This window comes from Anomaloglossus baeobatrachus, chromosome 7 (assembly GCF_048569485.1).
Source record: "Anomaloglossus baeobatrachus isolate aAnoBae1 chromosome 7, aAnoBae1.hap1, whole genome shotgun sequence".
NCBI classification, from domain to species: Eukaryota; Metazoa; Chordata; class Amphibia; order Anura; family Aromobatidae; genus Anomaloglossus; species Anomaloglossus baeobatrachus.
The window spans coordinates 235,607,183-235,631,138 of record NC_134359.1 but is presented as its reverse complement, the minus strand read 5'-3'; the positions used below and the strand labels follow the sequence as shown (position 1 = coordinate 235,631,138).

At 44.8% G+C, this 23,956-nt stretch overlaps 1 protein-coding gene across 1 annotated transcript in view; it reads left to right on the top strand.

The window, feature by feature from the left end:
- Window positions 1-23,956, top strand: part of LOC142246106 (uromodulin-like) — a 71,027-nt gene that overhangs the window by 17,932 nt on the left and 29,139 nt on the right. The window contains exons 6-10 of the mRNA XM_075319119.1: window positions 5,503-5,680; window positions 7,532-7,669; window positions 7,936-7,950; window positions 11,156-11,932; window positions 12,010-12,114. Coding sequence (XP_075175234.1) covers window positions 5,503-5,680; window positions 7,532-7,669; window positions 7,936-7,950; window positions 11,156-11,932; window positions 12,010-12,114 — 1,213 coding nt within the window. The remainder of the gene's footprint in view (window positions 1-5,502; window positions 5,681-7,531; window positions 7,670-7,935; window positions 7,951-11,155; window positions 11,933-12,009; window positions 12,115-23,956) is intronic.

Genomic DNA, 23,956 nt, shown 5'->3' with positions numbered 1-23,956 from the left:
GACTATGTAGTGCTGATTTCTCACACACAAATCGGATTACAAAAATATTTAAACACAAGTTGTTATGTATAAAAATTGGGAAAAAGTCAAAGAGGGTGAATACTTTTGCAAGGCACTGTATATGATACTTATTTTATATATATAATTATCCACCTATTCAGTACCCTCTGTACAGCTGAGGGAGCAGTGCCATCATGTCCATCATTCATGCGACCGCTGCAGCCAATCATGTGTCATACAACACACACATACACAATGTCAGTCTGGACTACAGATATAGAATAGGTTGGATTTTAACTTGTGTGATCCTGCTGTTCCCCATAGGATGAGCCCAGCCTGTATGATGAAAATTGTTTATTTTGATCACATGTCCCCAAAGAAAATGAGAGGACTTCATCAATTCCCCATAATCTATATATATAATTGTCTTATTCTGTCTGTCTCTGTCTGTCTGTCTGTCTGTCTTGCTCCAAAATTGTCTCGTTACAGTGACAATTGTGTCGTTACAGTGACAACCAGCGGATTGGCCGCTGGGCTCGGCATGGCCCCGCCCCCCCCCGCACGGATTGGCCGCTCGGCTCTGCCTGGCACCGTCCCCCGCACGGATTGGCCGGTTGCCCCGGCCCCCTGCACGCATTGGCCGCTCGGCCAGGCCCCGCCCCCTCACGCATTGGATGCTCGCCCTGGCCCCGCCCCCCGCACGCATTCCCCCGAACCCACACGGAGACGCCCGACTCCCAGGTGACTGCTGCAGCCCCGGAAGCCTACACCGGAAAGACAAAGTGGAGAAAAGCCACCAGCTTACCCCGCCTCCTGGCACACGTGTGCCGGAGCCGACGTAGGCTGGTATCTATGGTACACATTGGGTAACTATAGAAACCGTTTTCCTTAGTTACCCGATGTGTAACATAGTTACTAGCTTACCCCGGCTCCCGGCACACGTCAGCACTGTCGCTTACCTTTTCTCCACTTTGTCGGATCCGGCGCGCTCCCGTGCACTGTGTACACTACAGTTGCCGCGCGACAAGCTCCGATCACGTGTTGTCATGTGACCAGGAAGTTGCGGCGCAGCCACTGTCCTGTACATAGTGTACGGCTGCCTTCAGACGTCCGTGTCACACATACCACACATGCATGTACAGTTAGGTCCAGAAATATTTGGACAGTGACACAAGTTTTGTTATTTTAGCTGTTTACAAAAACATGTTCAGAAATACAATTATATATATAATATGGGCTGAAAGTGCACACTCCCAGCTGCAATATGAGAGTTTTCACATCCAAATCAGAGAAAGGGTTTAGGAATCATAGCTCTGTAATGCATAGCCTCCTCTTTTTCAAGGGACCAAAAGTAATTGGACAAGGGACTCTAAGGGCTGCAATTAACTCTGAAGGCGTCTCCCTCGTTAACCTGTAATCAATGAAGTAGTTAAAAGGTCTGGGGTTGATTACAGGTGTGTGGTTTTGCATTTGGAAGCTGTTGCTGTGACCAGACAACATGCGGTCTAAGGAACTCTCAATTGAGGTGAAGCAGAACATCCTGAGGCTGAAGAAAAAGAAAAAATCCATCAGAGAGATAGCAGACATGCTTGGAGTAGCAAAATCAACAGTCGGGTACATTCTGAGAAAAAAGGAATTGACTGGTGAGCTTGGAAACTCAAAAAGGCCTGGGCGTCCACGGATGACAACAGTGGTGGATGATCGCCGCATACTTTCTTTGGTGAAGAAGATTCCGTTCACAACATCAACTGAAGTCCAGAACACTCTCAGTGAAGTAGGTGTATCTGTCTCTAAGTCAACAGTAAAGAGAAGACTCCATGAAAGTAAATACAAAGGGTTCAAATCTAGATGCAAACCATTCATCAATTCCAAAAATAGACAGGCCAGAGTTAAATTTGCTGAAAAACACCTCATGAAGCCAGCTCAGTTCTGGAAAAGTATTCTATGGACAGATAAGACAAAGATCAACCTGTACCAGAATGATGGGAAGAAAAAAGTTTGGAGAAGAAAGGGAACGGCACATGATCCAAGGCACACCACATCCTCTGTAAAACATGGTGGAGGCAACGTAATGGCATGGGCATGCATGGCTTTCAATGGCACTGGGTCACTTGTGTTTATTGATGACATAACAGCAGACAAGAGTAGCCGGATGAATTCTGAAGTGTACCGGGATATACTTTCAGCCCAGATTCAGCCAAATGCCGCAAAGTTGATCGGACGGCGCTTCATAGTACAGATGAACAATGACCCCAAGCATACAGCCAAAGCTACCCAGGAGTTCATGAGTGCAAAAAAGTGGAACATTCTGCAATGGCCAAGTCAATCACCAGATCTTAACCCAATTGAGCATGCATTTCACTTGCTCAAATCCAGACTTAAGACGGAAAGACCCACAAACAAGCAAGACCTGAAGGCTGCGGCTGTAAAGGCCTGGCAAAGCATTAAGAAGGAGGAAACCCAGCGTTTGGTGATGTCCATGGGTTCCAGACTTAAGGCAGTGATTGCCTCCAAAGGATTCGCAACAAAATATTGAAAATAAATTTTTTTTTTTGGGTTTGGTTTATTTGTCCAATTACTTTTGAGCTCCTAAAATGTGGAGTGTTTGTAAAGAAATGTGTACAATTCCTACAATTTCTATCAGATATTTTTGTTCAAACCTTCAAATTAAACATTACAATCTGCACTTGAATTCTGTTGTAGAGGTTTCATTTCAAATCCAATGTGGTGGCATGCAGAGCCCAACTTGCGAAAATTGTGTCACTGTCCAAATATTTCTGGACCTAACTGTATATACACACACACACATAGCAGACACACATGGATACACCGGGCGCATACACACATAGCACACATGCATGTATACACACACACTGAGCACATATACACACATAGCAGACACACATGGATACACTGAGCGCATACACACATAGCGCATATGTATGTATACACACACACTGAGCACATATACACACATAGCAGACACACATGGATACACCAAGTGCATACACACATAGGGCACATGCATGTATACACACACACTGAGCATATATACACACATAGCAGACACACATGGATACACCGTGCACATACACACATAGCGCACATGCATGTATATACACACACAGCATACACACATAGTGCACATGCATGTATACACACACACACACTCTGCTGTATACTCACCCAGCGATGCGGTCCCGGCACTGAAGTCCCCAGCGCTGTTCCCGCTTCCAGCTCCTCAGAGCACTGAATATTCAGTGACTATAATGAGTGGAGATAAGGAGCGGGAGGCAGCAGAGCCGGAGACAGCTTCTCTGGAGAGAAGTAAATATAGAAAATATTTTTATTAAAAAGACCCATATTTTCTCTGGTATGTTTTACACTGATGTCGCACGGATCACATCAGTGTACGATCCGTGTGACATCCGTGCTGCCGAAGATGCCTGCGTGTGTGCGTGCGGGGTCATGAAAAGTCACAAGGTCCGTGTGCAAACATGGACGTGTGAGGCACATCATAGAATAACATGGGTACGTGTGACATCCGTGTTACAAAACGCATGTCACACGTACCTAAAACACGAACGTCTGAAACCAGCCTACGGCAGCGCGCCGGATACGACAAAGTGGAGAAAAGCCGGATGTGTGAAACCACTAGCTTACCCAGGCTCCTGGCACACGTGTGCTGGAGCCGGCGTAGGCTGGTAACCATGGTACACATCGGGTAAGTATAAAAACTGCTGTGCAGCACGCTTAGGCGTGTTTGACAATGGGAGACCAATGATCTGAATGGGCAGGGAGTCGGGGTAAGCTAGTAACCATGGTACACATCGGGTAGCTATGCAAAGCGGTTTCCATAGTTACCCAATGTGTAACATGGTTACTAGCTTACCCCGGCTCTCGGCACACGTGTGCTGGAGCCGGCGTACGCTGTTAACCAGTGTACACATTGGGTAACTATGGAAACCGCTTTGCATAGCTACCCGATGTGTACCATGGTTACTAGCTTACCCCGACTCCCTGCCCATTCAGATCATTGGTCTCCCACTGTCAAACACGCCTAAGCGTGCTGCACAGCAGGAGACCAACAAGCAAAAAATAAACCAGCACTGTCGCTTTGCATAGTTACCCAATGTGTACCATGGTTATCAGCTTACCAACGTACGCTGGTAACAAATGGTACACAATCCTGTAACTATGGAAAGCGCTTTTGTTAGTTACCCAATGTGTACCATGGTTACCACCTTACCCCTGGCTCCCGGCACACGTGTGCTTGAGCCGGCGTACGCTGGTAACCATGGTACACATCGGGTAACTAAGCAAAGCGCTTTGCATAGTTACCCGATTGTGTAACATGGTTACCAGTGTACGCCAGCTCCCTGCCCATTCAGATCGATGGTCTCCCGCTGTCAAATATGCTAATGCGTGCTGCACATCGGGAGACCAGCGAGCAAAAAATGAACCATCATTATTCAAGACTTGCTGATTATATTATTATTCAATCTGCTAACCTACATACACATTCTAAACTACCCGATATGTTAGAATTGGGCCACCTTCTAGTGGAGCTATAAACTTCTAATTTCTGAGATTTTTGATGGAAATAAAAAACAAAAATACAGATATCCTTAGTGGATTTTCTTGTCTGTCTCAATTGGTTCTTCTAGATAAATCTGAACATGGCCTACCAATGGGTTAATAAATACTATTCAAGTACCTCTATACTGTTCTGGCTTCCTTGGCTATGTCATAGTTGTCTTCTTGCATGTTGTGACCAGTGACAGCCTTTGGTCTGGAGCCTCTCATTTGGTTGGGTTTCATTTCTCTTGGCACTGAAGTGGTTAAGTTCCAGTTTTGCTATTGCAGCTTTTCCAAAGCAGTTCCTTGCTGAGTGATCAGCTACACTCACTCAGTAGTCATGCCCTTCAGCTTTAAATAGTGGTGTATCCCAGCATTCCCTGCTGAAGATACAAAGTCATTTGTGTCTTGGCCACCTGCGAGAAAGGTTCCGCAAGTCTAGTTCCTGTACTCAGGTTATATCCTTTTGTTTGTAAATTTTCTCCCTATTTGTCTTTACTTCCCTTGTGTGTTTTTAGTGCAGTGGTGAGGTCTAGTGAACCCCACCTGTCCCTCACTAGTCAAGATTACTATAGGGTCTTCCAAGAGTCCCAGGTTCCTGTTTGACGACAGTTGTGGAGACTATATAGGGACTGGTGAGGAGAGAAGGGACAGTTGCAGGTGAGGTTAGGAGGTGCCCACCTACCCCTCTCACTAGTTCCAGGGCCTCACGTTGTTTTTGTATCCCCGGTGACCCCCTTTTTCTTGTGTTTTTTTTGTTCTGCTTCAGACGCACGTAAGTCTGAATGGACCTCGCCACCCATGCTACACCTGGCAAGCATGACAGGCTACTCTTGATCCAGTCCCTACTGATTGATGTCTGATGGCTGTGATTCGAATACTTGATTTGAGTAACCCTAGTATTTTCTTTTTATTAATTCCAAGGCATTTGGCTACCTGGACCTCATGCTTTCCAGACCTGTGAATAGCTCAACACCTATTTATTCTAAAGATTATCCTTCTGGATCTCATTCTGACGTTTTTGACGTGAAAGGAAACGATGCCGATTTAGTTCTGAGCTTTGACGGACCAATTACATCAATTTCACTTGTTAAGCCAAATGGTGAGTATTATAACTGGGGGTCATTTGATGCCGATTCATCTGTTGGTGATTTACCAACTAATACCGATAGCTGGCCATCCAGATAAGATAGCTGTCTGTCAAATAGGAAACAGAAAGCTATCTCTTTTGACCACCCCACCAAAAACCACAAACACTTGGGGCTTAACTGAGCGCCCATGTGTTTTCAATGAGGAGAGAAGAGAAAGACTGCTTTGGCATCAGCCTATTTCCCTTCAAAATGAAAGGATTGTCTATTGAATTTCTAAAAATCTCCACATTTCTATCCACCACCTATAGTCAGAAGCTCCCTATAAATATCAGATGGTCAGCCAGTTCCAACATGTTCAGCCAACTGGGTTGATTAAGTACATTTAGGCCTAAGGGTACTTTCACACTTGTGTTTTTTTCCTTCCGTCACAATCCGCCCTTTTGGAAAACAGCGGAATCCGTTAACGGATTCCGCTGTTTCCCATAGACTTGTATGGATGACAGATTGTGCCAAAAGTACCTGCGTTGCTTCCACTGGCCGACGCTGCGTTGCTTCCCCCGGGCGGAAGGTACGCAGCATGTAACTTTTTTGAGCAGCGGAATCCTTAGGATTTTACTGCGCATGCTCTCTCTGGCTCCCTGCACCCGTAACCAGGGTACACAAAGTGTTTTGCCTAGTTACCCGATATTTACCCTGGCTACGTTTGCAAGGAGCCAGTGCTAAGCGGTGTACGCTAGTAACCAAGGTAAATATCGGGTAACCAAGCAAAGTGCTTTGCTTAGTTATCCGATATTTACCCTGGCTACGTGTGCAGGGAGCCCAACACTTCCCCGCTTGGCTCCGCCCCCTCCCGCACTCCACTCCACATGTACATACGCAGGCACACACACACGCACGCATGCTCACACATGCGCACACACGTGCACACACACTCACCTGTCCTCAGCGCCATGGCCCCGCTCGGCTCCACCCACCCCACACTCCGCCCCCTCGCACACATTCTCGGCAGCCGAACGATCAGCTGATCACCCGGCGACTGGCTGCTGTGAGCGATCAGCTGATCCCCCGGCGACCGGCTGCTGTGAGCAATCAGCTGATCTCACCCGGTGGCCGGCTGCTGTGAACGATCAGCTGAGTGCCCGGCAGCCGGGTGATCAGCTGATCGTTCATAATAGTCTGCCGCCGGTGAAAATGTGAAAAAAAAAAGAAAAAAAAAAGCTGATTCCGTTGTTTTGTACGATCCGTTGCATACGTTGTGCCACTATATGCAACACATCCGTTGCATCCGTCACACAACACAATGCAACGGATGCCGTTCAACGCAAGTGTGAAACTAGCCTAAGACACACAGCATGAAAATCGGAACGAGGGGAATGCGATAAAACATCGCATTCCACTCGGACCAATATTAGCCTATGTGTCGGCACCCATGAGCGATTATTTTCTCAGCCCTAAACGGACCGAGAAAATAGTCGCAGCATGCTGCGGGTGCAATGCGATCCTTGCTTCTCTCGCACCCATTCAAGTCTATGGGGTGAGAGAAAAATCGCACTGCACTCGCACTACACTGGTGTACAGCGAGTGCAGGGCGAGAATGGCAATAGCCGGCTACGGAGGAGAGAGGGAGATAAATTCCTCCTTCTCCTCCACAGCACTGGCCCTCCCCTCCGTAGCGCCGGCCCGCCCCCCGCAGCTGTGGTCCGATCGCACGATTGGACCTCAGTCACAATGACACTCGCATGACACTCGGCTCCTGCTGCCAGCAAGAGCCGAGTGTCATGCGAGGATCGCAGTAGTCCCCGTGTGGCCCCGGGATAACTGTAGGTCCAAACACCAATTACTTTTTTTTTATTTTTTACAAGGTACCATAATCAAACCTTCTGTGAGTACAAGTACAATAGGGGGAACCGTCCATATAGGAACTAAACCGGAAGAAGGAACATGGCGTTTAAATGTAACCGGTTCAGATGAGCATTCCATACGCATCCAAGGAATGAAGGGTAAGGAAACATGTTTGTTTGTTTTTTTTGTTTTTCTTTACAAATTTGCAATCTATGCATTTATATTTATTTGTCTACATGCTTAATCATTGAGGCAGTAAAGAAGAAAAAACATAGAAACAATAAAGTTAATTGAGATCCGGCACATTCATTTCTGATTCACAAACATTTCTGGTCATGTTTCTTCTTCAATGCCAAAAATTCCTTTTCTATGTAATCTATGTATTGTACCCTAATTAATTTTTATATTTTTTTTTATCTTTTAGAAACAAATGTTTCAAGTAAGTTACCAGTCTCTGGATTTTCAGGAATGCGGAGGGTGATGTATGTGTTTGTTTATACGCAAGAATGAAAATGGAAAAAACTCTGTAATATGGGCGGCCAACAAAAGATTTTGATTAGAAGTTGTATGTTTGCCTGTGATCTGCTATACAATCGACAAAAAATGGAAGTTGAGCTTTCATATTTAATCTATCTATAAAATTATCTGATATTATTTGATTGTTTCTATAACATCGTTAAGCGTGATACTTTTAATTTGTTTCTCTATTAGTATTCAAAACAGTATGTCATGGGGCAGAAGGAGGTGGTCAGAGTCGCAATTTAAAGGGAATCGGTCAGTAGGATTTTGATATGTAATCTGAGAACAGCATGTAGATTGGGGCAGAGACCCTGATTCCAGTGATATAAACATAGAAAATTGTTCCTCCCTTTTGCTTGATCCCGTTAGTCTATATTACATGTAGCCTATTAATTAGGGATTCCAATGTTTCGTTTTTTTTCCTGATTTCAGCAATGTATCATTTAGTTTACTGAGTGCAGCGTTAAGGTAGAAACACAATTTTCTCTGCTGCAGATCTAGCAGTGCTCAGTTGTTGAGCTGTGTATAACCCACCCATACCACAGCTTTCTGTGTACATTGTATAGTGACAGTGAGCTGCTAATCAGTGCTGGTTACATAGCTGGACTAGGAAGCAGTAGGCACCTAGTCCTTTAATGATAATCTCATGTTGATAAAAAATCGATTGTATTGAAATGGCAAAACTTAGTCCAGTAAGTGACACATTGCTGTAATCAGGGTCTCTGTCTCTATATAGTGTTGCTCATGATTACATATCAAAAAACAGTTGACAGATTACCTTTACTTTTAATGAACAAAAATAATGTCACTGGCAAGTTATAGATTGAAAAGCATATTCACTCTTCAGGAATGAGTCTATATTGCATATTCAATGTGAGGTGGTATGTATAGAGAAAATGGTTATTCATGGCAGATTTAAGGAATAAGTTTATAGACAGAAAACTTTTGTCTGTTTTGATAGGTGGGGTTCTGGGTGCTTAACCCATCCTGTTTCTTTAAACAGAGCACTGATTTTCACAGAGACTGAAAACAGGCTCAAAGCTTTTCTGTTTAAAGGGAATCTGTCATCAGGTTTTTGCTATTTTATCTGAGAGCAGCATATTGTAGGTAAAGAGATTCTGAAACTAACCATGTTTATCTTAGATCACTGTGTGCATTCATTCTGACTTTATCTCAGAATTGAGTGTAGCAGAGCTGGTACCTGTCACCACCCACAATTGCAAAATCTTAATGACAGATTCCTTTTAATGAGGCCTTTGTCTCTGAGGAGAGCATCATTTGGTTGTGCTCTTTTGCCTTTATCTGTGTTTTAGTGATCTGTAGGAATCTAAGCACTTAGACTCCAACAAATAAAAATGTCTTGTTTAGCCTCAAAGTTCAGTTCCTCTTTACATCATTTAATATACTGAATGTTTTCAAAACTATTGAGGGCTACACATGTAAAGAAAATGAAAAGTAGAGATTGAATTTTTGATTGACAGATTTCCATTTGGAAAAGATTTTCCTTCTTCAACATTTTGGGATCCAATATTGTCCTTGGCTTGGCAAAAAAAAAAATCCATCCAGGAATATAGTTTATAAATACGGGCAAAAAATATATGTGTGAACACATGATTTTTAATTGATATTTGCTCATCTCTATTCACCATAAGCTTCAATATTTAAATAATCATTGTTGAAAGCTATCCAATAGGGCCGAAAGTGGTCCCATAGTATATGATGTAGATTCTCTCTCTAGTGGTATTCATTTAGTGCTCCAGTCTTAACAAATCTCTGAGCGTTTTTTTTAAGGGAATCTGTCACCACATTTGACTTATCTAAGCTATTAATATGGGCATTAAGTTATATAATGCTGAAAAATGTCATATCTGTCTGCCTCTTATCAAATGCCTTGTTGTTGAAATATCATCTTTTATCACTTTATGTAAATGAGGTCTTCCAGGCTATGGGCTGGATGCTACATGGAAAATAACTCTGCCTCCAGAGATTATTTTAACCCCTTTACGACCTTGAAGTTTTTGGTACCTCCAACATCATGTCCCTGCTTTTGATGCAGGTTCGCGCGTTGTGTCCACATCTTTCCCTGCCCCTGTTGGCTTATCTGACTTTTTTTCAGCAGTCTATAACCTGTATGCCCATAGTAATAGTTTAGATAGGTCGAATGTGGGGATAGATTCCCATTAAAGAGGACCAACACTAGGATTTTCCTATATAAACTAAAGCCAGTGCTATACTGGCGCTATCATGCTGATTCTATACATACCTTTAGTTGTGAGATTGGATGTATACTTTCTGAAATACAGGCAAGTAAAGTTTGTGAAATGTACTGTTATTTGATGAGAGGTGCAATGGAATATCTAATAAGTGGGTCAGGTTTTACTAGCTATTCCCTCCCCTGTCTGCTGCCTGTCCTTCCTCCCTCCTTCTTTCCCATGTAATAACAAAGACAGCGGGAGGAAAGACAGGCAGCAGACAGGGGCGGAAATAACTAGCAAACCCGATTACCTATTAGATATTCTGTAGCACCTATCAATCAAATAACAGTGCATTTCACAAACTTTACTTGCCTGTATTTCAGAAAGTATACATCCGATCTCACAACTAAAGGTATGTATAGAATCAGCATGATAGCGCCAGTATAGCACTGGCTTTAGTTTATATATGAAAATCCTGTGGTTGGTCCTCTTTAATTAAAGAGGATATGTTACATGTCATCTATTTGTAATATTTTTACTTGGTGTACATGCCATTAATCTGAATTCGGACTTGTTTTTCTTTTGTTCCAGTTTTTTCTATTGCTGAGCTATGGCTCCCTCTTACCTGCATATAAATCTAGTGTTTTTAGCCAAATGGGCGTTATCCTCAACTTTTATCTGTTGGAATGATCTTGAGGGCCATGGCCGCTTGGCAAAAAATACTACATTTATATACAAGAAGATGGGGATGTATGTTAACAATGGAAAGACACGGAAGCAGAAGAAAAACAATGAAGATTCGGGAGAAGAGCGGCATTTACACAAAGTAAAAAAAAAATACTTATTTTTAATAGTCACTTTGAGGTTCCATGATTTTGGAAACATTGAACATTTTAGTAACTGTAGTAATAAGTGATATTTATGTTGCAGGTACCTCTGATTGCTCTAAATGTCACCCTGACGCTATATGTGAAGAGTTCTCAGGCCGGAAGCGATGCTCATGTAAAGATGGTTTTCTCGGGGATGGATTTCATTGTTCCGACGTTGATGAATGTGAAACTTCCTGGACTAATCTTTGCCCTGAGAGATGTAGGAACGCGCTGGGATCCTACTTTTGTGGATGTCCACTTGGTTACAAAGAAACATCAGAAAAAAATTGTGTTGATATTAATGAATGTTTAGACCCAAAATTAAATGATTGCCACTCTCTTGCCACCTGCACTAATACTCAAGGCAACTACTCCTGTTCATGTCCAGGCAGTCATTACGGTGATGGCAGACATTGCTATAAATGTTCTGATGTGTGCGGTCAAGATATGGATTGCATGAATCATGGAGAATCATTCAAATGCTTTGATCCATGCATGGATCATAGTACACTGAATGAGCCTTGGAGAAGCACCGACAGTCCAGGAGACAAGCATTGTGACAAGGATAAAAGAGGGTGGTACAGATTTATAGGTGTTGGTGGAATTCGTATGGCAGAAAAGTGTGTAAAAGGGCAAAGCTGCAGCACCGAGGCCCCGATATGGATGAATGGATCACACCCCTCACCAGGAGACGGCATCATAAGACTGACAGCCTGCGCTGAATACAATGACGATTGCTGTCACTGGTCAACTGTCGTCCAGGTCAAGACTTGCCCAATTGGATACCATGTGTACAAATTAAGTGAGACACGCAAGTGTCCATTTGCCTACTGCACAGGTACTGTATACCGATTCGAAATTGGTATCATTGCAAATATAATATTTGATTTCTATACTTCTTTATAACTTACTTAGATCCAAAGTCACTGAATGAGTCATGCCCATGTGCCAAGGATGAAGAACTCCGACTGGTAAATGGAGCCTATGGCTGTTACTGCAAAGATGAAGAAGAAGATTTTGGTATGTGAAAGTAAAGAAGTTCAATTATATGCAGCCTAACTATAGATCTCCATAAAAGAATAAATTAGTCTCCTAATTAAGCAGCCTTTTGCAGATATAGTATCCTCCTCAAATATTCTTAAAGCGCACCAATCCCCAAGATTTTCCTATATAAACTAAAGCCAGTGCTATACTGGCACTATCATGCTAATTCTATACATACCTTTCGTTATCAGATCGGATGTATAGGTTTTGAAAGACAAGCAAGTAAAATTTGTAAAATGAGCAGCTTTTTGAGTGGCAGCAGCTGCCGATCAGCTGATAGCTGGGGTGGGTATTCATAGTGATTCCTGCCCCCCTGCCTTCCCCTGTTATTTATGCTAATTCTATTCTAGAATTGTTTTACTAAGGGACTAGAAGGACTTGTGCTGATGTTATACCCATGTGACCAGAAGGGGCGGGGCCTTAGCCAACATGGCTTGATACCAGGAAGCAACATTATTTTTATGTGGGCTGAGGTCCTGCCCCTTCTGGCTCACATGTATATGACATCAGCACAGGTCCTTCTAGTCACTTAGTAAAACAATTCTAGAATAGAATTAGCATAAATAACAGGGGGAGGATGGACAGCAGGGGGTGTGAATCACTATGAATACCCACCCCAGCTATCAGCTGATTGGAAGCTGCTGCCACTCAAAAAGCTGCTTATTTTACAAAATTTACTTGCTTGTGGTTCAAAAGCTATACATCCGAGCTGATAACTGAAGGTATGCATAGAATCAGCCTGATAGTGCTAGTATAACACTGGATTTATGTTATATAGGAAAATCCTGGTGATTGGTGCGCTTTACGTTGGGTATTTTGAAAAGGTCTAGATATTCCAGGAGAACAAATTAATTTGTTGTGTCCTTCCGAAAGTGTTTCACCTCACAAATTAAGTTTTGCTATATAGATGAAGAGAAATGGCATTGCTTTAAGTTATTGGTTTCGGTCAGGTTATTTGTTTTGTTATCTTAATGTTATTCCAGTTCTGAGATAAACAGTTGAATTAACCTAGACAGACTGGTTGCTATGGACATGCGGCCTAGGAGCCATGTACATACTTGTTTATCAGGCGTTACATCTCTCACAACTACACTAGGTTGACAGCAGAGAATAGGTAATATTCATGTCACACTTAAAGGGGTGTTCCCATCTCCAAAATCCTATTTCAATGTGTAGTATGTGTAGTATGTGTAGTATTATTATTATTATTATTATTATTATTATTATTAGCAAATGTCTCCAATTACAAATGTAGTATAGTTCTTCTGATTAGCTATGTCACTTACCTCATGTGCAGGGCATTGAAACTTAGGTATCCATGGTTACGACCACGCATATAGTTACAGTTAACTAGTTGCTTGTGGTTGTAACCATGGATACCCAAGCAACTGTAATGCCCTTCATATGAGATATGTGACATAGCTAATCAGGAGAACTATACTACATTTCTAACTGGAGGTATTTACTAATATTATTAATATTCCACCTACTACATATTGGGATAGGATCTTGGAGAGGAGAATATCCCTTTAACTCCTTTTAAGGTACCAATTCACAATAAATTAAGGTTGGTCTAACACAGTTATATAAGAGGTACTGGCCACCCATGTAATAGGGTCCTCCTGACTGTCCGATGACAGATTTTGTCATAGGAAATAAGCAATTGGATTGTTGAACTTTGCCTGGTCCTTCTATACTCCCAGGAGATAAGCTGATGCCAGAGGTGTTTGTCAGCTTCTTACTCCCCTATTCCTATTGCCGATCATAACATGGGTATGGAGGTGTTGAGAGAGATGTCAGTTGGCCAACATCTATGTATGCTGTATGGGCATGTTCAACTTATAATCACATTGGCATAATGGCTTCGATTTGTGTGCTTATGAGTAACAAAAACTATATGAAGTAAAAACATACAGAAGTGTGAACAGGGCTATGTTGGGGTGGAAACTTTCCTATATAGAAAACTAGCTGTAGTACCCGGCGTTGCCTGGGATAGTAACTGTTTCTCTGTCTGTCTCCGTGCCTCTGTCTGTCTCCCTCTCTGTATCTCTCTCTGTGTCAGTCTGTCTGTCTCTCTATCTCTCTCTGTCTGTCTCTTTCCCTGTCTGTCTCTATCTTTGTCTGTCTGTATCTTTCCCTGTCTCTTTCCCTGTCATTATGTCTCTTTCCCTGTCGGTCTCTTTCCCTGTCGGTCTCTTTCCCTGTCGGTCTCTTTCCCTGTCGGTCTCTTTCCCTGTCGGTCTCTTTCCCTGTCTGCCTCTTTCCATGTCTGTCTCTTTTCCTATCTGCCTGTCTATCTGTCTCTTTCCCTGTCCATCTGTCTCTTTGTCTCTTTCCCTGTCTGTCTCTTTTCCTATCTGCCTGGTTGTCTGTCTCTTTCCCTGTTTGTCTTTCTGTCTGTCTCTTGCCCTCTCTGTCTCTTTCCCTCTCTGTCTCTTTTCCTCTCTGCCTCTTTCCCTCTCTGTCTCTTTGTCTGTCCGAATCTGTCCCTGTCTTTGTCTCTGTTTGTCTGTCTTTTTCCCTGGCTGCATTGGGACACCCTAACATTCTTCTGAAGTTCTGGCTGCATTATGGCTCCCAGCTCCTTTGACTTTAATGGAGGCAGGTTTTTTGATGAATAATTGTAAAGTGCGGGGTTAAAATTTTCCCTCAAAACATTGTCTATGACGTTCCCTGAGTCAAATGAGGCATTTGTGCAAAATTTCCTTATTGTAAATGCGACGGTGTTGATTCCTTTACTGGATATACATACACACATACATACACTCAGCTTTATATAGTAGATATATCTTTAATATGGAAAATCATGAGACTTAATACATCATTTTATGAATTGCATTTTGGTAGCATGTCTGAGGAGTAAAATTTCTCCTTGCGGATAGTCCCAAGTTGGCGTAGGGGGACTTGTAGGCAATGCAAAGCTTCCATTATTGGAATGAAAATATGCAAAAATGCAAATACATATTCGTGGCACTACAATATATTTGAGGACTTCTCCAGATACTGGTATACATATCCTCTATACCAGGGGTCTCAAACTCGGCTGGGTGTATGGGCTGCACAGAGGAAAAAAATAATTTGGGGGGCCGCATTCTTTGCAGGACAAAGTGACATTTTTATTGGTACCATATATTTTCTTTTTTCTTTTTTACACACCTTTGGATCATTGATTTTGAACATTTTTCACTTGTTTATTATAACAAATGTGCAAATTCTTTGTTTAAATATAAAAAAAAAAAAAGAAGAAAAAGGGTTTTTTTACATTTTATCCCTTTCTTATAACTAATAGTGTTACAATTAGCACTATATAGAAATTTTGGCCAACATCTTTTAGTTATGCTCCCCATCTTGTTGTAATGTGCCCATCCTTGTCTCCTTGTAGTATTGTGCCCCATCCTACTCCCAATCCTACAGTAATGTGCTCATCCTTGTCCCCATCCTATAGTAATGTTCCCCATCTTTGTCCCTATCTTTTCGTAATGTCCCCATCCTGTACTTATGTGCACATCCTTGTCCTCATTCTATAGTAATGTCCCCAGCATCATCCCTATTCTATAGTAATGTTTCCCATCCTTGTCCCCATGTAGTAATGTCCCTATCCTGTAGTACTGTGCCCATCCTAGTCCCCATCCTATAGTAATGTGCTCACCTTGTCCCCATCCTATAGTAATGACCCCAGCCTTGTCCCCATTCTATAGTAATGTCCCCATCCAATAGCATTGTGACAGTCCTTGTAATGTCCCCATCCTTTAGTAATGTGCCCACCTTGTCCCCATCCTATAGTCATATGCCCACCTTGTCCCTATCCTATAGTAATGTGCCCACCTTGTCCCTATCCTATAGTAATGTGCCCACCATGTCCCTATTCTACAGTAATGTGCCCACCTTGTCCCCATTCTATAGTAATGTCCCCATCCAATAGTATTGTGCCCATCCTTGTAATGTTCCCATCCTTCAGCAATGTCCCCAGCCTTGTCACCATCCTATAGTCATGTGCCCACCTTGTCCCTATCCTATAGTAATGTGCCCACCTTGTCCCTATTCTACAGTAATGTGCCCACCTTGTCCCCATTCTATAGTAATGTGCCCACCTTCTCCCCATCCTATAGTAATATCCCCATACTTTAGTAATGTGCCCACCTTGTCCCTATTCTACAGTAATGTGCCCACTTTGTCCCCATCCTATAGTAATGTCCCCATCCTTTATTAATGTGACCACCTTGTCCCTATTCTATAGTCATGTGCCCACCTTGTCCCTATTCTATAGTACTGTCCCCATCCTATAGTCATGTGCCCACCTTGTCCCCATCCTATAATAATGTGCCCACCTTGTCCCCATCCTATAATAGTATCCCCATCCTTTAGTAATGTGCCCACCTTGTCCCTGTTTTACAGTAATGTGCCCACCTTGTCCCCATCCTATAGTAATGTCTCCATCCTTTAGTAATGTGCCCACCTTGTCCCTAATCTATAGTCATGTGCCCACCTTGTCCCTAGTCTACAGACATGTGCCCACCTTGTCCCTATTCTATAGTAATGTCCCCATCCTATAGTAATGGGTGGGGGGGCAGTGGCGGCGGCTGAAAGGGGGCAGTGACTATAACTTACCGATCACTCCCCTCAGCTTCCACAGACTCCGGAGTGAAGCTGAGGGGAGTGGTCTCCGGCCCCAGTTCCACAGTGATTGGAGAGATTGGTCACAAGGCTGGTCTCTCCAATCAGAGCTGGGGGCGGGTGAAACATAGTTCACCCAGCTCCAGCCAATGATCAGGGCTACAGCTGCACTGATCATGGCAGGATTTCAATGTTTCAGCCATTTTCAATGGTTGAAACATTACAGTGGCTGTGATTGGCTGAGCGGCGTTCATGAGCCAATCACAGCCTCTGTAGGTCCGGGGAGGAGACACCACCCCTCCTGAGGTCAGGCAGAGGTCCCCTCCTCCCAGAATCTAAGGTATCTTCAGCGATCGCAGCCACCGGGGCTCCGGGGCCGCGATTTCGCCATGACATACTGAGTACGTCATGGGTCACTAAGGGGTTAATGTGCCGTCCTTCTCTCTCACACACACACACACGCACATACAAACTCCATTCTTCTCACCAGTCCTGCGTTCCCTTGGCTGCCTCATCTCTGCTTCTTGCTGTCTGCAGGCCCGTGCCCCTGGTGACTATCGCGGCCGGTGCAGGGGCCGCAGCCACTGTCTGTGATTTATGTGATGATTGTTTTTCCGCAGAGCTCTTGACTCTGAGAGCGCAGCGCCGGCAAAACATTCATCTAAAAGTGCAGAAAGTGGCTGCAGCCCCTGCACCGGCCACGATAGTTAACAGGGACACCGGCCTGGGGGGCGCACGAAGCAGCCTGAGGGGCCGCATGCGGCCCACAGCCCGCGTGTTTGAGACCTCTGCGCTATACCTACCTTAATGTGCATCTCTTATTTTGTAAAAGTTTTCAGTTGTCATACGTGCTTCACAGTGTTGTTGATTGATAGTTGTCCCTTTCCTGAGAACCCTCTGAAGTGCATAGCTCTCACACAAGCTGCGTTCACACAGCAGTTTAGTGGCTCAATAGTAAATCTATGGTCTGTAAATTCGTGGTCACAGAGCAATGTATGGACCAATAAATTTACTATTGAGGCTGTATGCAGATCTGTGCATGCGGCTCGTAAAGGAACTATGACTTCAGAGCTGTGTTTTGACCGACTGGTGGGGGTCTCAGTCAGGACTAGAGTTGAGCGCGGTTCATTGTTCGAGGTTCTCCAGTTCGCGGCTCGAGTGATTTTGGGGCTGTTCTAGATCGAACTAGAACTCGAGCTTTTTTGCTAAAGCCCGATAGTTCTAGATACGTTCGAGAACGGTTCTAGCAGCAACAAAAACAGCTAATTCCTAGCTGGCTTTCCGCTGTAATAGTGTAAGTCACTCTGTGACTCACACTATTATGACATTTCAGTGTATAGTGTGCGGGAACAGCGCATTCAGATCACTGCTGTATGTATAATGGCGATCGCCATTTTTTTTTTTTTCCTTGTCTTCCTTCCCTAAGCGCGCGCGTGTAGTGGGGCGGGCCAGCATGTCAGCCAATCCCAGACACACACACAGCTAAGTGGACTTTTAGCCAGAGAAGCAATGGCATGTGTGATAGGATGTACATGTCACATGTCCCTGCATTATAAAACCGGACATTTTCCTCCAGCACGCCATTATCTGCCTTCTGCATCCTTGGTGTCAGACATCACTGGCGCAGCTCCTATCGCCGATACTGCTGTATACGCTCCATACACAGCGCTGGACAGCATAGGGATAGCACTTTCTATCAGTCCTTTTAAGGGCTCATACCGGCAGGGTCAGAGCCATAGGTGACAGAGTTTAAAATAGAGTTTAACAGCTACACAAGATGACAGCGTCTGTGTAGCTAAGGTCAGGGATTTCCTCGCTGCATTTCCCCATTAGGAGGGATAGAAAGGCAGGCTTCCTTTCCTCTACCCAGAGACCCACAACCCTGCCACTGTACCCTCCTGCCCTTTGCACACTCAAACTCATTGTTACTAAGACATTATACTAGCAAACACTGAGTGAACCTAGTGGCATCCTAAACGTGGCTGTTGGACTTCTGTATAGTCCCACTAGTGCAAAGATATTTGCAACACGTCTGCCTCCATTGCACACTCAAACTCATTGTTACTAAGCCATTATACTAGCAAACACTGAGTGAACTTAGTGGCATCCTAAACGTGGCTATTGGACTTCTGTATAGTCCCACTAGTGCAAAGATATTTGCAGCACGTCTGCCCGCATTGCACACTCAAACTCATTGTTACTAAGCCATTATACTAGCAAAGACTGAGTGAACTTAGTGGCATCCTAAACGTGGCTATTGGACTTCTGTATAGTCCCACTAGTGCAAAGATATTTGCAGCACGTCTGCCTGCATTGCACACTCCAACTCATTGTTACTAAGCCATTATACTAGCAAACACTGAGTGAACTTAGTGGCATCCTAAACGTGGCTGTTGGACTTCTGTATAGTCCCACTAGTGCAAAGATATTTGCAGCACGTCTGCCCGCATTGCACACTCAAACTCATTGTTACTAAGCCATTATACTAGCAAACACTGAGTGAACTTAGTGGCATCCTAAACGTGGCTATTGGACTTCTGTATAGTCCCACTAGTGCAAAGATATTTGCAGCACGTCTGCCCGCATTGCACACTCAAACTCATTGTTACTAAGCCATTATACTAGCAAAGACTGAGTGAACTTAGTGGCATCCTAAACGTGGCTATTGGACTTCTGTATAGTCCCACTAGTGCAAAGATATTTGCAGCACGTCTGCCTGCATTGCACACTCAAACTCATTGTTACTAAGCCATTATACTAGCAAACACTGAGTGAACTTAGTGGCATCCTAAACGTGGCTATTGGACTTCTGTATAGTCCCACTAGTGCAAAGATATTTGCAGCACGTCTGCCTGCATTGCACACTCCAACTCATTGTTACTAAGCCATTATACTAGCAAACACTGAGTGAACTTAGTGGCATCCTAAACGTGGCTGTTGGACTTCTGTATAGTCCCACTAGTGCAAAGATATTTGCAGCACGTCTGCCCGCATTGCACACTCAAACTCATTGTTACTAAGCCATTATACTAGCAAACACTGAGTGAACTTAGTGGCATCCTAAACGTGGCTATTGGACTTCTGTATAGTCCCACTAGTGCAAAGATATTTGCAGCACGTCTGCCTGCATTGCACACTCAAACTCATTGTTACTAAGCCATTATACTAGCAAACACTGAGTGAACTTAGTGGCATCCTAAACGTGGCTATTGGACTTCTGTATAGTCCTACTAGTGCAAAGATATTTGCAGCACGTCTGCCTGCATTGCACACTCAAACTCATTGTTACTAAGCCATTATACTAGCAATTTATGCTGCCAGTTTAAGGGCCGTAGTTGCATTGTCAGGGATAATTATTCTTTATTATTCTGCTGTTAATAAAGCTAGACCACCGCTGCAATCTACACCACCTCTCAATTTTTACTACCACATTTTAAGTGCACAATCTTGTCGCAATCAACATGAGTGGCAAAATGACAGATGCTGGTGGAAAGGGGAAGAGGCATGTTGGAAAAGGAAAAAAAGGGTTTGTCCGTGGGGAAGGTGGCAAAGCTCCATTAACATCTGCTGAAGATAGACCATCTACCAGCAAAAGTAAGATGTCTACTACTTACCGTGGACAATACGATGTGCTCCCTTTTTTACGGACACGAACAACAGGAACAAAGGTAGATGATGGCCAAAAAAGGAAAATGCTTGAATGGATCTCAAGTGGTCCAACAAGTGCCCTCTCAGCCACCTCAACTACCGCATCCAAAAAACACCAGCCCTCTGAGTTGTCATCCCAATCAAACTTGCTTTCTCCCAGCTCTGAAGTCTCCATCAGCCCTGCACAGTATGGTGGAAGTGAGATGGCTGAGTCTGCAGAGCTGTTCAGTCACACTATAGCCTGGGAATCAGAGGTCTGCTCCCAAGCTACAGTGAGTACAAACCAGGAAATGGTCTGCAGTGATGCCCAGAACCTTTGTGACTCTGATTCAGGCCGTGAGGACCAAGTTTCTGAGCATAATGTTGACCCTTTGTCACAAACTGTAACACCTGTGGTTATAGACCATGAGGAACATACTGATGACGATGAGACGCAGATACCAGATTGGGATGACAACTTAAATATTCGGTCAGGGCAAGAAGAGGCTCGGTCTGAGGGTGAGGGGAGTGCAAACACAACAATTGGTGAGGAAGTTCTAGATCCCACCTACTGTCAACCCACAGTCAGGCACTCGAGGAGGTCAACAGAGGCGGTGGAGGAGGATGCAACCGACGACGAAGTTACCTTGCGCCTTCCTGGACAGAGTCGGAGCACTGGTAGCACGTCTACAACTGCATCATCAGCCACTACTCTGCCTCTGAGCACTAGTCGGGGGGGCTCAGCAGGTCGCATGCCCTCTAAGCCTTGCCTAGCCTGGTCCTTTTCTGACATAGAAAAAGATCGCCCAAATTATGTGATGTGTAAAATTTGTCGTGATTCTGTTAGTAGAGGTCAAAACCTCAGCAGTTTGACAACTTCTTCCATGAATCGTCACATGAATAAATATCATAGGTCCCAGTGGGAAGCTCACAGTGCTGCAATGCGGCCTAGCGGAGCGAACCATCCAGGGCCTGCCTCTTCCAGTGCATCCGCGCGCTCTTCATCTTCTAGGACTGTGGGGACAGCTGTCACATCTGGCTTTCCACGCACAACTTCCACCACTGTAACCGCAACAGGCAGTTTGCTTGGTAGGTCGTCAGTTGGTTTGGAAGGGGAAACAAGTGCGTGTGTACAGCTCTCTCAGACATCGATAGCACCAACGTTGGATGAAGGCAACATCATGTCTCCGACTGCACTTTCCTCACAAACCTGCATTTTTCCAGGGACACCCTACTCAACACCGTCTACACACAGCAGCCAGATCTCTGTCCCTCAGATGTGGACAAATAAAAGGCCATTTCCTGCGACCCATGACAAAGCTAAGAGGTTGACTTTATCCCTCTGTAAGCTCTTGGCTACCGAAATGCTGCCTTTCCGCCTGGTGGACACACAGGATTTTAGAGACCTTATGTCTGTCGCTGTGCCCCAGTACCAGATGCCCAGTCGCCACTACTTCTCTAAGAAAGCTGTGCCCGCGCTACACCAGCATGTCGCACACAACATCACCGCTTCCTTAAGAAACTCTGTGTGTGAACGGGTGCATTTTACCACCGATACTTGGACCAGTAAGCATGGACAGGGACGTTACATGTCGCTGACTGGGCACTGGGTAACTATGGTGATAGATGGTGAAGGGTCTGCTGCACAAGTCTTGCCGTCCCCACGACTTGTGTGTCAATCCTCTGTCTGTCCAAGTTCCGCCACTGCTTCTGCCTCCTCCACCTCATCTGTGTCCTCCACCTCCGCCCCAAGCCTGCCTGGTCAGGCCACCAGCGCTCTCACTGCGCAGAAGGAATCACGCACCCCTCATTACTATGCTGGCAGCAGAGCGCAACGTCATCAGGCGGTCTTTAGCTTGACATGTCTTGGGAATAAGAGTCACACAGCTGAGGAGTTGTGGTCAGCTCTGCGGTCCGAGTTTAATAAATGGTTGTCTCCACTCAACCTGCAGCCTGGTAAGGCCGTGTGCGCAAATGCTGCAAACCTGGGTGCGGCCCTTCGCCTGGGCAAGGTACATACCTTGGATGGCTCACGTGTTGAACCTTGTTGTCCAGCAATTTTTAACTCACTATCCCGGCCTACATGGCCTTCTGACCAGGGCACGAAAACTGTCTGCTCACTTCCGCCGTTCAAGCAGCGCAGCTGAGCGACTTGCATCGCTCCAGAAGTCTTTCGGCCTGCCGGTTCATCGCCTGAAATGCGATGTGCCGACACGCTGGAATTCGACTCTTCACATGTTACAGCGACTGTGACAGCACCGTCGAGCCCTGGTGCAATACGTCATGACGTATAGCCTGGGCCAACGAGATGCAGAGGTGGGGCAGATCACCCTGATGGAGTGGTCTCAGATCAAGGACCTATGCACCCTTCTGCACAGTTTCGACATGGCGACGAATATGTTTAGCGCTGACAATGCCATTATCAGCATGACAATTCCAGTCATTTACATGCTGGAGCACACGCTAAACACTATTCGGAGTCAGGGGGTGGGACAACAGGAAGGGGAGGAACTACAGGAGGATTCATATGCGCAAGACATAACAACATCTCCAAGGTCCAGACGTTCATCATCACCAACGCGGCAGGCATGGGACCATGGGGGACAGGGATCAACAAGGGCACATGGTAGCAGGCCAAATATTGAGGAAGGTGCAGGAGAACATGAAGAAATGGAGGACGAACTGTCCATGGACATGGAAGACTCAGCGGATGAGGGAGACCTTGGTCAAATTTCAGTTAAAAGAGGTTGGGGGGAGATGTCAGAGGAAGAAAGAACGGTTAGCACCTCTATGCCATAAACACAGCGTGGACTTGGTCCGCATGGCTGCGCAAGACACATGAGCGCCTTCTTGCTGCACTACCTCCAACATGACCCTCGTATTGTCAAAATTAGAAGTGATGATGACTACTGGCTTGCCACACTATTAGATCCCCGGTACAAGTCCAAATTTTGTGACATAATTCCAGCCATAGAAAGGGATGCACGTATGCAGGAGTATCAGCAGAAGCTGTTACTCGATCTTTGCTCGGCTTTTCCACCAAACAACCGTGCAGGTGCAGGGAGTGAATCTCCCAGTTGTAACTTGACAAACATGGGACGGTCTCGTCATCTTCAACAGTCTACCCATACCAGTAGCACCGTATCTGGTGCTGATAACAGCAATTTTATGGAATCTTTTCATAATTTTTTTAGACCGTCCTTTGCAAGGCCACCAGAGACAACAAGTCTGACACATAGTCAACGGCTGGAGAGGATGATACAGGAGTATCTCCAAATGAACATCGATGCCATGACTTTGCAAATGGAGCCTTGCTCATTTTGGGCTTCAAATCTTGAAAAATGGCCAGAGCTCTCCACTTACGCCTTGGAGATTTTGTCGTGTCCAGCTGCCAGCGTTGTCTCTGAACATGTCTTCAGTGCTGATGGGGGTGTGCTGACTAGAGATGAGCGAACCGGTCCCGGTTCGGCTCGAGGCGGTTCGCCGAACGGGGGGTCTGGCTCGAGTTCGGCTCGTCGAACGTTCGACGAACCGAACTAGAACCAATAGGCTATAATGGGAGGCAATCACAAACACA